We start from the raw sequence: 17,840 nt of genomic DNA on the forward strand, positions 1-17,840 counted from the left end.
TTTGTTGTAGAGGTGTTGGGTTTTCCTGTAGATTTTAGAGATTAGACATTTGTCAGATTTTTCAAAGCCAAAATTTTTTTCCCAGTCTGTAGGTTCTCTTTTTACTCTTTTGGTGAAGTCTGTTGATGAGCATAAGTGTTTAATTTTTAGAATATTCCAGTTATTTAGCTTATCCTCTGGAGTTTTTGTGTCATTAGTTACTGTTTGTATCCTGTTAATGCCATGTATTAGGGTCTCTAGTGTTGATCCTATTTTTTCTTCTATGATCTTTATAGTTTTTGGTTCTATATTTAGGCCTTTGATCCATTTTGGGTTTTCTGTGTATAGTATTATATCATCCACCAAGAGGGACAGTTTTACTTCTTCATTACCAATTTGGATGCCCTTATTTCTTTTTCTTGCCTTATTCCTCTAGCTAAGACTTCCAGCACAATGCTAAATAGGAGTGGTGATAAAGTGTATCCTTGTCTTGTTCCTGTTCTTAAGGGGAATGTTTTCAGCCTCTCTCCATTAAGAATGATGGCGGGTGTTGATTTTGTACAGATGCCCTTTATTATGCCGAGGAACTTCTCTTTTAGACAAATTTTATTAAGAATTTTTATCAGGAACGGATGTTTGAGTTTGTCAAATGCCTTTTCTATGTTGATTGAGATGATCATGTGATCTTTTGTTTTATTTATGTGGTGGATTCATCCTCACATACCTGTTATGAATCCTACTTGGTCGTGTTGTATTATTTTTTTAATATGATGCTGAATTCTATTGGCTAGAATTTTATTGAGAATTTTTGCATCTTTATTCATAAGAGATATTGGTCTATAATTTTCTTTTTTTGTGTGTGTGTGGTTTCTTTGCCTGGTTTTGGTATCAAGATTATGCTGGCTTCACAGAATGAATTTGGAAGTATCCTTTCCTTTTCTATGTTCTGAAATAGTTTGAGTAGTACTGGTTTAAGTGCTGCTCTGAATTTTTTTTTTTTTTTCTGAATGTTCGATAGAATTCTCCTGAGAAGATATTTGGCCTAGGGCTTTTTTTGTTTGAAGTTTTTTTTTTTTTTTTTTTAATCTTTTCAATCTTTTCTCTTGTTATGGGTCTGTTCAGATTTTCTACATCATTTTGTATTAGTTTAGGTAGGTAATGTGTTTCTAGAGATTTGTCCATGTCCTCTAGGTTTTCAAATTTCTCGGAATACAGTTTTTTGTAGTAGTCTGTTATGATCCTTTTTATTTCAGTTGGGTCTGTTGTAATGTCCCCATTTCATTTCTTATTTAGGTTATTTGCATCCTCTCCTGTTTTTCTATTGTCATTTTGGCCAGTAGTTTGTCAATTTTGTTGATCCTTTCAAAAAACCAACTTTTGATTTTGTTGACTCTGTTGTTTTGCTAGTCTCTATTTCATTTATTTCTGCTCTGATCTTTATTTTTTCCTTTCATCTGGTAGCTGTGGGCTTCTTTTGCTGTTCTCTTTCTGTTTGTTTGAGCTGTGTAGCTAATGTTTTGATTTTGTCCCTTTCTTCTTTTTTGATGTATGCATCTATTGCTATTAATTGACCTCTGAGCACCGCCTTTGCTGTGCCCCAAAAGTTTTGGTATGATGTGTTTTCATTCTTGTTTGATTCTAGGAATTTTTGATGCCATCTTTGATGTCTTCAATTACCCAGTGGTTTTTAAGCAGGGAGTTTTTCAGTTTCTATATATTTGATTTTTTTTTTTTTTCCTTGCTCTTCCTGTTGTTAATTTCTACTTTGATGGCACTGTGATCAGAGAAGATACTTTGTATTATCTCAATGTATTGGATTTTGTTGAGGGTTGCTTTGAGGCCTAAGATGTGTGGTTACCTTGACATTTACCCTTATCTTCCTAGGTTTAAATCAGTCTTTTCTTACTTGGTATCACCTTGCTTTCCTCTCCATTAGAAAGTTCTATAACAACACCATTTATTCCCTCTTTTATTGTTCTGATGTTGTTGACATTTACAGATTAGCCTATGTGGTTCTTTGTTGTAAATCTTTTAGTTTTGATTAGTCCTTGAGAGTTCATTACCTAAGTTGGTGTCTGGCTCATGTGATCTTGCATCCTAGATTCAGGCTGTGATCTTATATTGTTTGTTGTGTAGCCAAAGGACTCCCTTTAATAATTCTTGTAAGTTTGGTTTGGTTTTTATATAATCCCTTAATTTCTGTTTATCTAGAAATGTCCTGCTTTTACCATCATACTTGAGTGAGAGTTTTGCAGGATATTTTATTCTTGGTTGGCATTTTTATTTTCTTTCAAGATTTTATACACGCCATCCTATTGTCTTCTTGTCTGCATGGTCTCTGATGAGTAATCAGAACTCAGTCTTATTGTTTCCCCTCTATATGTGACTTTTCATTTTTTTCCAAGCTGTTCTCCGTATTCTGTCTTTGTCTTTGATTTTTGGGAGTGTGGTTATGATATGCCTTGGTGATTTTCTTTTAGTGTCTGTCCTACATGGGGTTTGTTGAGCTTCTTGGGTGGTCAGCTTTTCATCTTTCATGATATTAGGGATGGTTTCTCTCAGCAATCCTTCATTGATCCTGTCTGTGTTTTCTGTTTTCTCCCCCTATTCTGGAACTCCTATCACTCTCACATTTTTGCTTTTCATTGTATCCCAAATCATTCTCAGGGTTTCTTCATTTTTCTTCGTTCTTTTCTCTGATTTTTCCTCAAAGTACTATTCAAGTATTTGTCTTCAATTTCACTGATCCTGTCTTTCGTAGTTTCACACCTGCTCTTCAAACATTCTATGACACTATCTACTTCTGAAATCTTGTTGTTTATCTTTTGAATTTTTAATTATTGTTTTTGTATGATTTCAAGTTGTGCATTTATTTTGGCATTTTGATCCTGTATTATTTTCCTGTATTCTTCTATTGTTTTGTCTGTCTGTTCCATGATTTTTTCTATTTTTTCCTCATTTTTGTCCTTCAACTCTTGGGTAGCTCTGAATATTAGAGATTTCAACTCCCTATCAGGTAGTTCCATGCCCTTTCTTCTACCAGAAGGTCAAGTGGTGTTTTACTTTGGATGCCTGCTGGAACCATCCTGTCCCTTTTTTTTTTTTTTTTTTGAAGTGTTTTGATATTGTCTGCTGTCTTTGGGACATTCAATATTTTTTTTTTTTTTTTCATTATTGATTGTAAATTTGTTTGTTTCATCCTGCTTTTCTGTTTTATTTTGTTGTGTCTGAGCAGGCGGGCTAGGTGTTCTTTGTTGTTTGTTCATCTGTGGGCACAATACTTCTCACCACCTTGTCCAAGGGACAAGGCCACTTGCTCCACTATGGTGCAGCAGGGCAAGTCTGTCAGAAGGGGAGGGGCTAGGATGGGTTGTTTATCACACATACTGGGACCAATAGGGTGACATCAGGTTTCAGTGTAGAGTAAAAGGAAATTTAAAACAAATAAACCTGTTGCCATTGAGTCAATTCTGATTCACTGACCCTATAAGACAGGGTAGAACTGCCCCATAGGGTTTCCAAGGAGCAGCTGGTGGATTCAAATGCTCACTTATTGGTTAGCAGCCATAGCTCTTAACCAGAAAGGAAATTAAAGGGAGAAAAATGTGCTTGTAGAAAATACTAAGAATACAATGAAAGAAAATATAGGGATGGTAGTGAGCATCAGAAGGGAATCAGTGAGTAAACCCTATAAGAAGATGTGTGCACAGTGACGAAAAGTAAAGATTAAAAGGGTTAAAGGAAAACTCAGAGAATTTGTAAATGTATAAAAATATTATTTAGCAAGGCAAAAATTGTATATAAGACTAAAATATTTTCTCAGTGTCATTGATGTGAGAAATTTATGAAAAATAAGTTAACCATAGGTTATTATTAAGCAACATATAGTTAGATTATTATATTGGAATTCTTTAGCATTCCCAGTTATGTATGGCTGACTTTCTTGTTCTCTTTTTCCAATTTAGATTTTATGTAGAGATTCAGAAAATTTTCTGTTATAGGGGCCTAAGGGGAGCCAAACTGCGTACTGATTCCAAAAGGAAATAGCCAATTTACACATTACCCAATTGCCTTGTGTTGCAGAGTTTTCTAAATTATGTTATTCTGTGTGAAATTCAGTGTGAACCTGAAGAACACCCATTTCTAAAGGAAATGCTTATCAAAGGTGCCACATTTTGTGTTAAAAATAGCTTCCCTTTATCTACAGTTTAGCCACTGTATGAATGTTGATTTGATAGTGTTTTCAATTCTTTTGGTTTGCCTCAGTGTTGTCCATATAATACAAAAGTGTAAAAGAGTGTTTTGGTTTCCATTATATGTGTTTTAAGAGAACTTTAGATTCATATCTTCTTAAGGGCTTTTATCAGTTGATCTAATTTCTGGAAAATGGGCAACTGGTTAAACAGCATTAGTCCTCAATCATATAAAGAATGAATCTGAAAAAATAATTACGTAACTTGCTTTGTTCACAGAGAAAGTCAGTGACAATATCCTAGCAAAATGCAAAACTTTGATGTTAGTGTTTGTACACTAAATCAGGCTTACTCTCCGGAGAGTATGAGTTTTTTTCCCATTGCAAATGTTCTTTGAGACAATGGAAATGGAAATGATTAAGACTGAGTCCAGAATAGTCATCCAGTGACAAAAATCCAGTGAATAGAATCATTATCCCTGCATTTTTATTTTATTTTATTATTATTATTATTATTTTTTTGGCTTCAACAAAAAGAAATTTATTTCCTCACATTCTAGTAGGTTATAAGTCCAAATTCAGGGTGCCAGCTCCAGGGGAAGGCTTTCTGTCTCTGCCATCTCTGGAGGAAGGCCCTTGTCCTCAATCTTCCCCAGTCGAGGATCTTATCAGGCACAGGGACCCCATGTCCAAAGGACTCGCTCTGCTCCAGGTGCTGCTTTCTTGGTGGTATGAGGTCCCCAACTCTCTGCTTGCTTCCCTGCATTTTTGTATATATATTTAATATATAATTCTGAGATAAGTATCTTTATCAGTTGAGAAAAACTGTTGCTTGTAAGTAACAGCAACCATAGTGAACTCGCTTAAACCTAAAGGCCTTCCGAACCATGTGTGACATTTTCCAGGGCCATAACTGAAGGAATCTGGGTGAGATTAATCAAGCCTGGAATTTAGGAACTAGACAGCAGTGCATGTTCTTTTCCACTTCTCTCTGTTTATCTATCTCATTTTTCCCTTTCTGTAGATTGACCATATGTCCCAAGGGTGTGTCATTTTTATTTATATTTCATGAATATATAGAAAGTGATTAGTTATTTCAATCTCAGTTCCAAATTTCCAGAGAGATAATTTGAAAGTCCCAACTTCTGGCTTCACCCCTGGTTTAATTAGGTAGCTAGAAGTAATGAGTTATGAAGTAAAAATGCAGCTATAGAAGCCCACTTCTGGAATTGGTGATAGATAGAAAGTCATGAGTTGCAGAGGCACTCAAATCACTTTCTTAATTTTCTCTTTAATTTGTTCATTCATTCACTGTCTTTTCCTATATATGTTGAACATATATAGAAGTAATAACATATAAATATATATCACCTATTGCTACAAAAGAAACTATTGCTAGTGGTGACAAAAACTCCATTGTTGAATAAAAAAAGTATTCAACATAATTTCTCTTTTTACCTGAAGCATTGTAAATTGAAACTATTTTTGGCCAAAAATAGTTTTCCGGTGATGGGAGTAGCTGTCAAAATGATTGATAAAGTGTCTGGATTAATTACGGAGTGAATGTCAAACACACAAATTTCATTAACTAATCTGCACTTTTAATTGAGCTGTGGGCTTTGGAAGATATATTATTTCGGTTTAAGGCTTATTATATAGTTATTACAGAGATGAAATGACTTTACTCTGACTCTTAGACATTTAACCCCAAGATATTTAACACTAAGATAGTTAGCCCTACCGAAATAATCATGGTGGTTACATATGATTTCCAGTTTGTAACTGAAATTAGCCCATAAATACATGGAATGAGGCAAATGTGTTACACAGAGTTTCACTACCTTTAAATAGTGAATACCATGACCTGAATTTTAAAAGCTAAAAAAACCCAGTGCCATCGAGTCAATTCCTACTCATAGCGACCCTATAGGACTGAGTAGAACTGCCCCATAGAGTTTCCATTGTGGAAACTCTTTAAAAGCTAGATGTCACAAATACCCACTTTTTTCTTAATTAAGACCTTCTGATTATTTTTTATTACAAACTCATAACATACCTTAAAATTTATTTTTTTCTTAAATCAGGTAACTTGGAACTAAAGTTGGTGTTCAGTCAGTGAAAATATTTTGCATCTTATTTGAGTAATAATTCTTATCCCTTTATTTTGTGATCCTGTTTTTCTACTTGAATTTTATTAATCTCAATTTATATATGCCTTTTATTAGAGGCTGCATCAATTTTAGTGAGTAAAGTGTTTAAACATGTATAGAAATACCAAGTAGTTGTTTAAAGATATTTTACAGAGAAAGCATATAAAATTTTTGAAGGCTTAATTATACATATTTTTGAAAGTTTTTAGAAACCGTGCTGGATACTTCAGTTAAACAGTCATATAAAAAATTAGACACAAATAAATACAGTGATGGAAATGCAAGCAAAGCAAGAGTCAGGGAAGAGAAAGATAGACCTTATTTCAGATATTCTAAATGTATGTAAGATTTCTATTAATATTATGACTGGCTGTATAAATTTTATTTGTTAGGAACCGAGATAACATTTAAGAGAGGAATATGGAGTTAAAGAAGATAAGTGATATTTACTAATTAATCATGACTTAAAGTTCTATAATGTATTTGCATACAACATGCTGATTTGGATCAAATAAAAGTGATTTTTATTTCCACATTAAAACTAGATATGGATGGGTCTTAATTCCCGATATAAAATTATTTTCAATGTTAATTGACAAGATATATCTGTGATTAGTTATATAAACAAGAGCATTTTTTATTAGTGAATATTTGTGGGAAAATTGTACATTAATTTTTTCAAAGAATTTTTAAAATTATATGTGTATATTTTTACTAATTTTACTGTAAATAATCAAATTATATTATTCTTGTTAGAAGTTATTCAAAGTCAGAGAGCCTATCTTGGAAAATCAGGCAGAAAAGGATAGAGAGTTAGGTATAATATATTAAGTGGGTTTGTCATTGGCAAAATTATTTACTAATGCATTATATTTGGAGAAAATGTTGGTGGTTAATTTGACAATAAAATATTCTGAACAAAAATTTAATCAATCACTAAATTTGAATAAAAAACAAACAAACAAACCTGGTGCCTTCGAGTCAATTCCGACTTATAGCGACTCTTCAGGACAGAGTACAACTGCCCCATAGGATTTCCAAGGAGTGGCTGGTGGATTTGAACTGCTGACCTTTTGGTTAACAGCTGAACTCTCAACCACTGTGCCACCAGAGCTCCATGAGTATTAGATATTTGGTATAAATATTTGTAATCTTGACAAAAAATTTGCTTACTATTAAATGAGTTAGTGATATATAGGAAATCTTTGAATATATTATAGTTCTCTACCCAGTAAAACCCAGTGATATTTCTATAGCATCTGGTTAATATCTAAAGCAGTATTTATGGTGACTTCAGAGAAATTGACAGAAATGAGGGAGAAGTTTTAAAAATATTAAAAAAAAATCTAGGTAATGCAACATGTTTTTCAAGGTCTGTGATAGTCACATGACATATAATGATTTGCTAATATAACCCAGATTTACATCTCAAAAAACTAATTATTTAACCTTATGTTTCCTAAAGTATACCCAAAAAACCCAGTGCCCTCGAGTCGATCCCGACTCATAGCGACCTTATAGGATGAAGTAGAACTGCCCCATAGAGTTTCCAAGGAGCCCCTGGCAGATTCGAACTGCTGACCCTTTGGTTAGCAGCCATAGCACTTTACCAGTACGCCACCAGGGTTTAAATCCTAAGTATAGATAGGATATTCTTTCATCTTAAGAAACTGATAGTCATGTTAAATCTTTTTAAGCTAAGCAATCAAATGATTTCATATTAAATTATTAGTCCACATTCCTTCAGTTGAGCCAACATTTTCAAGGCACTTTGCTAAGTTTTGAGTCCACAACAGTGAATAACAAATAGTCCCTGGCTAGAGAAAATAACATTTTGGTATGTGGCTAAGAGACATAGACAGTGGAATAGATGATTTCATATGATGATAATGTTGAAAAGTGCTAAGGAAGACCATAAAAGGGACAGTTTTTATAACCTGGTGCTGCAGGGAGGTCTTTCTGGAGATCATGTCCAAGTTAAGTCTTTTAGTGTAAGAGCTAGGAAAAGACTGTTGGGAAAGGCATTCCATGCAAGAACCGCAAGATGAGAATATGCATGCATTTAGAGAACTACAAAAATTCAGTATTACCTGAGCACAAATTGGAAAAGTGGTTAACAACAACACTAGAGAGATTGTCAGTGGCCAGGTTATGGAGGTCTTTATCTGCCAAGTTAACACATGGTAATTTTATCCTGTGGGTAATGAACCATTACAGATTTTCAGAAGGATAATGATAAGGTCAGAATTTCACATCGTGTAGATTACTCTGATTTTAGTGTGAAAATGTATTTAATGGGGTTAGAACTAGAGAACTGGAGACCAATTAGGAGACAATTTCAATTGTCTGTGACAGTGATTCTCAAAGTGTAGGTGAAGGTGCCACAGAAGACACAGTGTGAGATATGTGGAAGAATAAATGTTATGGTCAGAAAATGAATATTGAAATTGAATGTTTCTAGTGTAGTGTGGTTGTAGGTGATAATGAGAAATGGTGAAATATAGCTAGTCTTAAGATCTACATGGAACCTTGGTATCAAATTAAGTCACATTAGCCTTATACTTGCATTGCTAAAGGGCGAGATGGAAAACAGGCTTTGAGTTCTAAAACCCTAAGACACCAACTGAGCATTCTCAGAATCCAATTTCTGAGGAAGTCTGAAATGGCAGACCTTAAATATCCCTTATTTTGCCCATCACTTTTAATCACTTAATAAATCTTGTGTTTTCTTTTTAATTATATTTTAAGTAAATGACTTCCTCTTTAAGCCTACTGTCACAAGTTAATCCAGTTTTATTAGTCAGATCTAATATTGTAGTGCCAACTGCTACAGTCTAAAATTGATCAAATGTGCAATCAAGATTCATTGATAATTACTGGTGATTGGAATGCAGAAGTTGGAAACAAAGAAGTATCGGTAGTCAGAAAACATGGCCTTGATGATAGAAACGATGCCAGAGATTGCATGATAGAATTTGCAAGACCAATGACTTCTTCACTGCAAATACTTTTTTCAAAAACATAAAGGGTAACTATACACATGTACCTCAACGGATGGACTACATAGGAATCAAATCAACTACATCTGTGGAAAGAGATGATGGAAAAGCTCAATATCATCAGCCAGGACAAGGCCAGGGGCCAACTGTGGGACAGACCATCATTTTCTCATATGCAAGGTCAGGTTGAAACGAAGAAAATTAGAACAAATCCACAAGAGCCAAAGTACGACCTTGAGTGTATCCCACCTGAATTTAGAGACCATCTCAAGAATAGATTTGATGCATTGAGTGCTAACGACTGAAGACCAGACGAGTTGAGGAATGACATCAAGAACATCATACATGAAGAAAGTAAGAGGTCATGGAAAAGACAGGAAAGAAGGAAAAATGAAGATGGAAGTCAGGGAAGACACTGAAATTTGCTCTCAAATATTAAGCAGCTAAAGCAAAAGGAAGAAATGAGGAAGTAAAAGAACTGAACAGAAGATTTCAAAGGGCGGCTTGAGAAGACAAAGTAAGGTATTATAATGACATGTGCAAAGAGCTGGAGATAGAAAACCAAAAGGTAAGAACATGCTCAACATTTCTCAAACTGAAAGAACTGAAGAAAAAAATTGAAGCATTAAGTTGCAACAGTGAAGGGTTCTGTGGGAAAAATATTAAACAACTCAGGAAGCATCAAAAGAAGATGGAAAGAATACAGAGTCATTATACCAAAAAGAATTAGTCTACGTTCAACTGTTTCATGAGGTAGCATATGATCAGGAACCAATGGCACTGAAGGAAGAAGCCCAGCCTGCACTGAAGGCACTGAAAAAAAATTAAAAAAATTGACAAAAAACAAGCCTCCAGGAATTGACAGAATATCAATTGAGATGTTTCAACAAGCGGATGCAACGCTGGAGGTGCTCACTTGTCTATGCTAAGAAATTGAAAGACAGCTACCTGGCAACCAACTGGAAGAGATCCATATTTATGCCTATCCCAAGAAAAGTGATCCAACTGAATGTGGAAATTATCAAACAATATCATTAATATCACATGCAAACAAAATTTTGCTGAAGATCATTCAAAAGCAGATGCAGGAGTATATTGACAGGGAGCTGCCAGAAAGTCAAGTTGTATTCAGAACTCATGGAAGCAAAGATATTATTGCTGATGTCAGATGGATCCTGGCTGACCAGAAGAATGTTTACCTGTGTTTTATTGACCATGCAAAGACATTCGACTGTGTGAATCACAACAAATTATGCATAACATTGCAAAGAATGGGAATTCCGGAACTCTTAATTATGCTCATGAGGAACCTGTACATAGATCAGGAGGCAATTGTTCAGACAGAACAGGGGAATACTGTGTGGTTTAATATCGGGAAAAGTGTGCGTCAGGGTTATATCCTTTCACCATACCTATTTAATTTGCATACTGAGCAAATAATCTGAGAAAGTGGACTATATTAAGAAGAACGAGGCATCAGGATTGGAGGAAGATTCATTAACATCCTGCGGTATGCAGATGACACCACCTTGTTCACTGAAAGTGGAGAGGACTTGAAGCACTTACTGATGAAGATCAAAGACCACAGCCTTCAATATGGATTATACCTCAACATAAAGAAAACAAAAATCCTCACAACTGGACCAATAAGCAACATCATGATAAACAGAGAAAAGATTGAAGTCAAGGATTTCATTTTACTTGGATCCACAATCAACTCCCAAGGAAGCAGCAGTCAAGAAATCAAAAGATGCATTGCACTGGGCAAATCTGCTGCCAAGGACCTCTTTAAAGTGTCGAAAAGCAAAGATGTTACCTTGAAGACTAAGGTGCACCTGATCCAAGCCATGGTATTTTCAGTCATATCATATGCATGTGAAAGCTGGACAATGAATAAGGAAGACCGAAGAAGAATTGATGCCTTTGAATCGTGGTATTGGTAAGGGATATTAAATACACCATGGACTGCCAAAAGAACAAACAAACCTGTCTTGGAAGAAGTACAACCAGAATGCTCCTTAGAAGCAAGGATGGCGAGACTGCATCTTATATACTTCGGACGTGTTGTCAGTAGGTCTCAATCCCTGGAAGAGGACATCATGCTTGGTAAAGTACAGGGTCAGTGGGAAAAAGGAAGACCCTCAACGAGATGGATTGACACAGTGGCTATAACAGAGAGCTCGAGCATAACAATGATTGTGAGGATGGCACAGGACTGGGCAGTGTTTTGTTCTGTGGTACATACGGTCACTATGAGTTGGAGCCAACTCAACGGCAACTAACAGCAACAACATATCAGTCCCTTTCAAACTCTAAAATCACCTGGGGGACTTGTTAAAATATAGATTTTTGGTTTTCACTCCCAGTGTTTCTGATTCAGTAGGTTAGGGGTAAGGCCCCAAAATTTGCATTTCTACAAGGTCCTGGGTGATATTGATGGTATTTTTTTTGGGAAACACGCCCTGAGAGTCATTATTCTCTCTATACATATACAAATTCTACATCCTTGAAAGCTTAGTGCAAGGTCCATGTCTTCCACTCTACGTTTCTGTTATCACCACAACCTTCAGGAACAACCTTTGTCTCTAATCTTATATTGCATTTATCATCTTCAATATTCATTTGTCTCCTATAATTGTAATTATTTTTATTTTCATATATACTTTTATCCATCTTTACTTACCTTTACTTTCTAATCTTCATCTGTCTATTCATTTTGTATGCATGTGTAGCTTGTTGTATTTTTTGTATTCTATATGTTTTCCTCAAATTCCTATGGCCAGAAAGTTTGGTGCTTCTGTATACATTGTGCACATGAATATTTGATGATGACATGTAATAAAAAGCAATCCACGTTTCTTTCTTTAGTCTTGCATCTTATCCCAATTTTCTTTTAAATCAGATTTCAATTTCTTTTCCTTCCGACATCTACTGTACAGAATTTCATTTGAAAGCATTTTATCACTCAAGGTGTTTTCTATTAGTTGCTATATTTGAAATTGTTTTGTAACATTTGCTTTTTTACAGGTGGGAAGTGTTGTACAGTTCCATTGTAAAAAAGGACATCTTCTCCAAGGGTCTACAACACGCACGTGTCTTCCTGGCCTCACGTGGAGTGGAATTCAGCCTGAATGCATACGTAAGTACTGTGGGTAACAAATTATACTTACTATAGGTAAGAATTTACGTGAGATTTTTCCCTATCAAGTGTGGGAACAAAGTTGTATTTATACCATGTATGTGTTGTGTTGATTTCTCTCTAGATTATCATAATACATATTTCACGTTTGCAATTTTATTACTTTATCATGAACCTATGGAGAGCACATTTTCTAAAGAAGTCAGAAGGCATGAGACAGGGTGTTTTTTGGGTCCTTTTGTAAAGCTCCTGTGACTGCATTTTATTTGGTCACCTCATAATTATATGTGATGATTGCCATTTAAAGCTGCACCTATGAATCTGAAGTACTCTGGAAAGCAGAAGGTTCCAAAGTAGTTACTCTTATTCTTTTATCACATGCGAAACTCTCAGAGAAGCTGAGGAAAGCTAGAAATACTCCTGAAAAGAAAATATGAATGGATACCTTGACCCAAAATATGAATACTATTTGTCAGGATTTCCTGGAGCCTCTAAGTGTACACTGACCCCAGGTTGAAAACACTTATTGTACAGATTAAATAAAAACAAAGACCAAGGTCACTGAACAGTCTGCTCTGGCTCTCAATTAGAAATAGATTTCAGCTGATGAGTTACTACTCTATTCTCTTCCTCCTCTTCCCACTTTCTAGCTCCTCCTTAGCTTTTAAATTCTGAGTCTCATAGGGAAAAATTTAAATAAGCCAAAAGAAACACTCATCAGAAAGGTATCTAACTTTTAGGATTTGCTGAAGCCCAAACAAGTCCTGTAAACTTACTCTAGCCCTTTTCAGAACCAGGCATTTATGGACCTACAGCTTGCTTAAAAGTAGAAGAATAGCCCACTAAGAAGTCATGTTACATGCCTGATTATATAAATAAGGCACAATGCTTTAAAAGACAGTTTTGTAGAGTGTGTAGTTTAGAACAGAAATGTGGGATGTACTAGGTATTTCATAGTAAACGAAAGTTATTTGATGACGTATATTTGGGAAATGATGATTTAAATACGGTTAAACAGCTTCTATTACTGTGAAGCATCTTGGGATTTCTAATATGTACCTGATGTGGAGGTTAAGAAAGCAGTTTGGGATTAGTTAGTAGATAAGAACTACTTTAGCTGAAGGGAAGGACAATACTCAATACACGGAAGGTCAGCTCAACTGGACTGGACCAAAAGCAAAGAAGTTTCCAGGATAAACTGAACACTACCAAGGTCAGCGGAGCAAGGGTGGGGGTTTGGGGAGTATAACTTAAGGGAACTTCTAAGTCAATTGGCATAATAAATTCTATTACGAAAACATTCCGCATCCCACTTTGAACTGTGGCATCTGGGCTCTTAAATGCTAATAAGCGGCCATCTAAGATGCATCAATTGGTCTCAACCCACCTGGATCAAAGAGAATGAAGAACACCAAGGTCACACGATAACTATGAGCCTGAGACAGAAAGGGCCACATGAACTAGAGACTTATATCATCCTGAGACCAGAAGAACTAGATGGTGCCTGGCCACAACCGATGACTGCCCTGACAGGGAGCGCAACAGAGAACCCCTGAGGGAGCAGGAGAACAGTGGGATGCAGATCCCAAATTCTCATAAAAAGACCAGACTTAATGGTCTGACTGAGACTAGAAGAATCCCAGCGGTCATGGTCCCCAAACCTGTTGGCCCAGGACAGGAACTATTCCTGAAGACTACTCATCAGACATGGAAGGGAATGGACAATGTGTTGGAGAGACATGCTGATGAAGAGTGAGCTACTTGTATCAGGTGGACACTTGAGAGTGTATTGGCATCTCCTGTCTGGAGGGGGGATGGGAGGGTAGAGAGGGTTAGAAACTGGCAAAACAGTCATGAAAGGAGAGACTGGAAGGAGGGAGTGGGCTGACTCATTGGGAGAGAGTAAATGGGAGTATGTAGTAAGGTATATATAAGTTTATATGTGACAGACTGACTTGATTTGTAAACTTTCACTTAAAGCACAATAAAAAGTATTAAAAAAAAAAAAAGAAAGCAGTTTGGGGTCAAATTATCTGTTTATCCTTATAGATATTTTCCAATAAGGATTACATTACATTAACTAAATTATATTAAATATAAACCATTTAGCACAATGTTTAGCAAATAGTGTTCAAAATCTTAGCTATTACTTACAGCTTTGTGAATATTCAGTAGGAAAAAAATAGAATTTTTTTTTTTTTTTTCCAAATGCATTTGTGTAGAGAATACTTTTTTTTCAGAAACCATCTTTAAGGATCTGTATTCATGGCATAAATGGTCAGAAATGCTATTTGCTTTAGCGGGAAAATTCTTTGAAGCATCTGTCTCTGGGTGAGAAAAGAATGGTCTTCATGAGGCACAAAACCTGTGAACTAGGGAGCATAATTATGAGAGATCCATTGCCATTGAGTTGATTCTGACTCATAGCAGCCCTATAGGACAGAGTAGAACTGTCCCATGAGGTTCCCACAGAGAAGTTGGTGGATTCAAACTGCTGACTTCTTGGTTAGCAGCCAAACACTTAACCACTAGGCCACTAGTGCCCCTCCAGGGCTACGGGTATGGTGTAACCAAGGGAAAGAATAAGGAGTGGAAGGAAATGTGGAGAAAATGAGACACAAAATTGGATAAATGAGATGTTACTTCTAGCTTATAGTCCCAAAATATGGCCAGAAAGCTCAGCATGTAAAAACAGATTAATAAATTGTACCTTCTACATTTTGAAGTATTAGTATCAAAGCAATATAATGAACAGTAGTTGTACTTAATTTTAGAAAACATTTTTTAATTTAAAATAAATATAATAAAATAATCATATCATAGTATATCTTAAGCTGGTATAGAAGACCTGAGTTTGGTAAACTTTAAAATGTTTCTTTATAACAGAATTGTTTAGATCTTTTAAAATGCTAATATTCATTGTGATTATCTAAAATAATGACATAGCACACATTTCAGAGCTTAATTATCCACAGTAATTAAAACTTTTTTTCTCAGTTCACCTTTTGATATTTACCAGTGTTCCATAGATGATGGTTTAAGAAATGATAGAGTATGATTTCTAATATGTATATTTTCCTTAGATCATTAGAGTAATTATTCTAAGGTATTTTTACATAAAAGACATTAAAGAACTTTTGAAAATATATTGTAAATCCTGTCTCAGTTTTTTCTTTACATTTCTTTAAAAAAAAACTAACCTTCTCCCCTTTTCTTAATATAGCCCATAGCTGTAAACAGCCAGAAACCCCTGCTCATGCAAATGTAGTAGGAATGGACCTTCCATCTCATGGGTATACGCTAATTTATACTTGCCAGCATGGCTTCTTCTTAGCAGGTGGAACAGAACATAGAGTGTGTAGATCTGATAACACCTGGACTGGAAAAGTCCCCATTTGTGAAGGTAAGTTTTCTTTATAGAAGCTTTTAGCAGAAGAGATTGTGCTATTTAAACTTCCCTCAGATGCAAGAGACAAAATCAGCACGGATTAGCTTAATAGCAAAGGAAATTTCTTAGCCACACCAAGAGTAGTAGTAATGTAGACAAGTCACTTGTGGATTCAGAGTTACAGAAATGTTATTCAGGTCTCTTAATAATATTTTTCTGTGCTCTGTTTTTTCTCTCTTGCCTTTATTCCTTTTTCAAGTTCTTTCTTTAAGGTAGGGAAAATTGCCATCAGCATCTCTGGCTTTATACTCTTCTAGCATAGTGATCCGAGTAGAAAGAGTATTTTCCAAAGCTTAGTCAGTAAGCATTTTTAAGGCCTCTTTAATTGTCACAGCTTTGAACCAAGCACATCTCCACTTGAACAGGATGATAGAGTATTTTGACAAAATCTAAGTGAAAGGTACATTCCTGCTATCACATGGGCAGGGCAATCCTCATCCAGACCAGGTATAATGAGTTTACCAAAGGAAAGAGGGTTGCAGCAGGAGCATCCCCTTAGCCCCTGGTTTGACTGTTTCCTTGTTGGTTTGTGCCTCTAGAATAAGAAATAGTATCCCGAGATGATAAGGCAGAATCGATCTGCCTCTTACCACACTGGGGAAAATTATCAAAGTATTTATCTGTTCAGTAGGAGTGCTGGGTGGGGACCATAAAGCTGTGATAAATGCAACATATTTGAGAATACTATATGTTAGAGAATAAAACTGATGATGCATCATATTTTGTGTATGTGTGTGTGTTTTATTAATTAACTTTTGTAAATATTTTCATTTCTTTTCATAGCTGGTTCTAAAATATTGATGAAAGATCCCAGACCTGCACTAGGAACACCCAGCCCAAAACTAAGTGGTCAGTAATTTAATTTGTTTTTCTAGAAGTCATAACTTCTAAAAGTGATCTACTATTTTCTAAACAAAATGACTGTTTATTTAGAAAAATATATTCTGGTATGGGAAAACTATGAATCTGACTATGTCAAATTTGGGATTTGATAATTTACATTATAAGATCTTGAATTTAAAGCAATGTTATACCATGACATGCCAATATTCCAAAAATATTATTTATAGTTCTCTCTATAATATTCCTTTCAAGATTATTTGTAAATAATAATACGATCATTTGTATTTGTAAATAAAAAATAGTGGCATAATTTTATTTAAAATATTAAGTTAAAGTAAGAAATGAGATGTTATATAAAATTTTTCATTATAAAATTTTTAAAAAGGAAATAACCATACTTGGTATGAGAGAGTGAGATAAAAGATTAACAATTTGTAGAACATGTCCAGTGTATTCTCAGTTGGTTATTTGATGTAAAAACAAATTTAAAGATCTAGCATAGTGATTAAAACATGGACTTTCAAGTCCTATAAGCTTGATGTAATCCTCAAACACTCCCTAGCCTGTGACTTAGAACAAATTATTTCATATAGCTGAGCCTCCATTTCTTTACCTATAGAACAGGATTAATGATTAGATAATTATATCATCAGCTTCATTAAAACATGATGTGGTTATAAAACATTTAGTAAAGTGCTTAACCTATAGTAAGTGTACAATATGTAAGAGCTACTTTTTTAGTGCCAGCTAGTATTTTATTTATGAAGAGCTACAAGTAAAATCAAATGTTTAGCAGCTAACCTTTACCTTGGAGACAGTTTAGGTCATCTGTATAGGACCAAGAATAGTTTTAGGATCTAATTTTAGTTGGGCTCAGATAGTTTTCAATGTATGTGCTATAAAACTGGAATGACCAAAGACTCAGAGACTTACACCACTTTATTCAACACTCAGTGATTACATACTGAATGCCACTAAGTCGGTCAAAGAATGTGTCAACATAAGAAGGAAGACTTAACAATGAAAATCATAAAGAGCAATCAGTGGGTTCAATATTTTTCAAGCTCCCTTGCAAATGAGTGTTCTTGAT

General features: G+C 35.1%; 1 protein-coding gene across 3 annotated transcripts in view; it reads left to right on the top strand.

Moving 5' to 3' along the window:
* CSMD3 (CUB and Sushi multiple domains 3) overlaps positions 1 to 17,840 on the top strand; it is a 1,374,620-nt gene that overhangs the window by 1,343,552 nt on the left and 13,228 nt on the right. For all 3 annotated transcript variants that reach the window (XM_049854130.1, XM_049854131.1, XM_049854132.1), the window contains 3 exons: positions 12,348 to 12,459; positions 15,683 to 15,862; positions 16,691 to 16,756. In XM_049854130.1, the coding sequence (XP_049710087.1) occupies positions 12,348 to 12,459; positions 15,683 to 15,862; positions 16,691 to 16,756 (358 nt within the window). The remainder of the gene's footprint in view (positions 1 to 12,347; positions 12,460 to 15,682; positions 15,863 to 16,690; positions 16,757 to 17,840) is intronic.

This window comes from Elephas maximus, chromosome 15, assembly GCF_024166365.1.
Source record: "Elephas maximus indicus isolate mEleMax1 chromosome 15, mEleMax1 primary haplotype, whole genome shotgun sequence".
Taxonomy (NCBI): Eukaryota; Metazoa; Chordata; class Mammalia; order Proboscidea; family Elephantidae; genus Elephas; species Elephas maximus.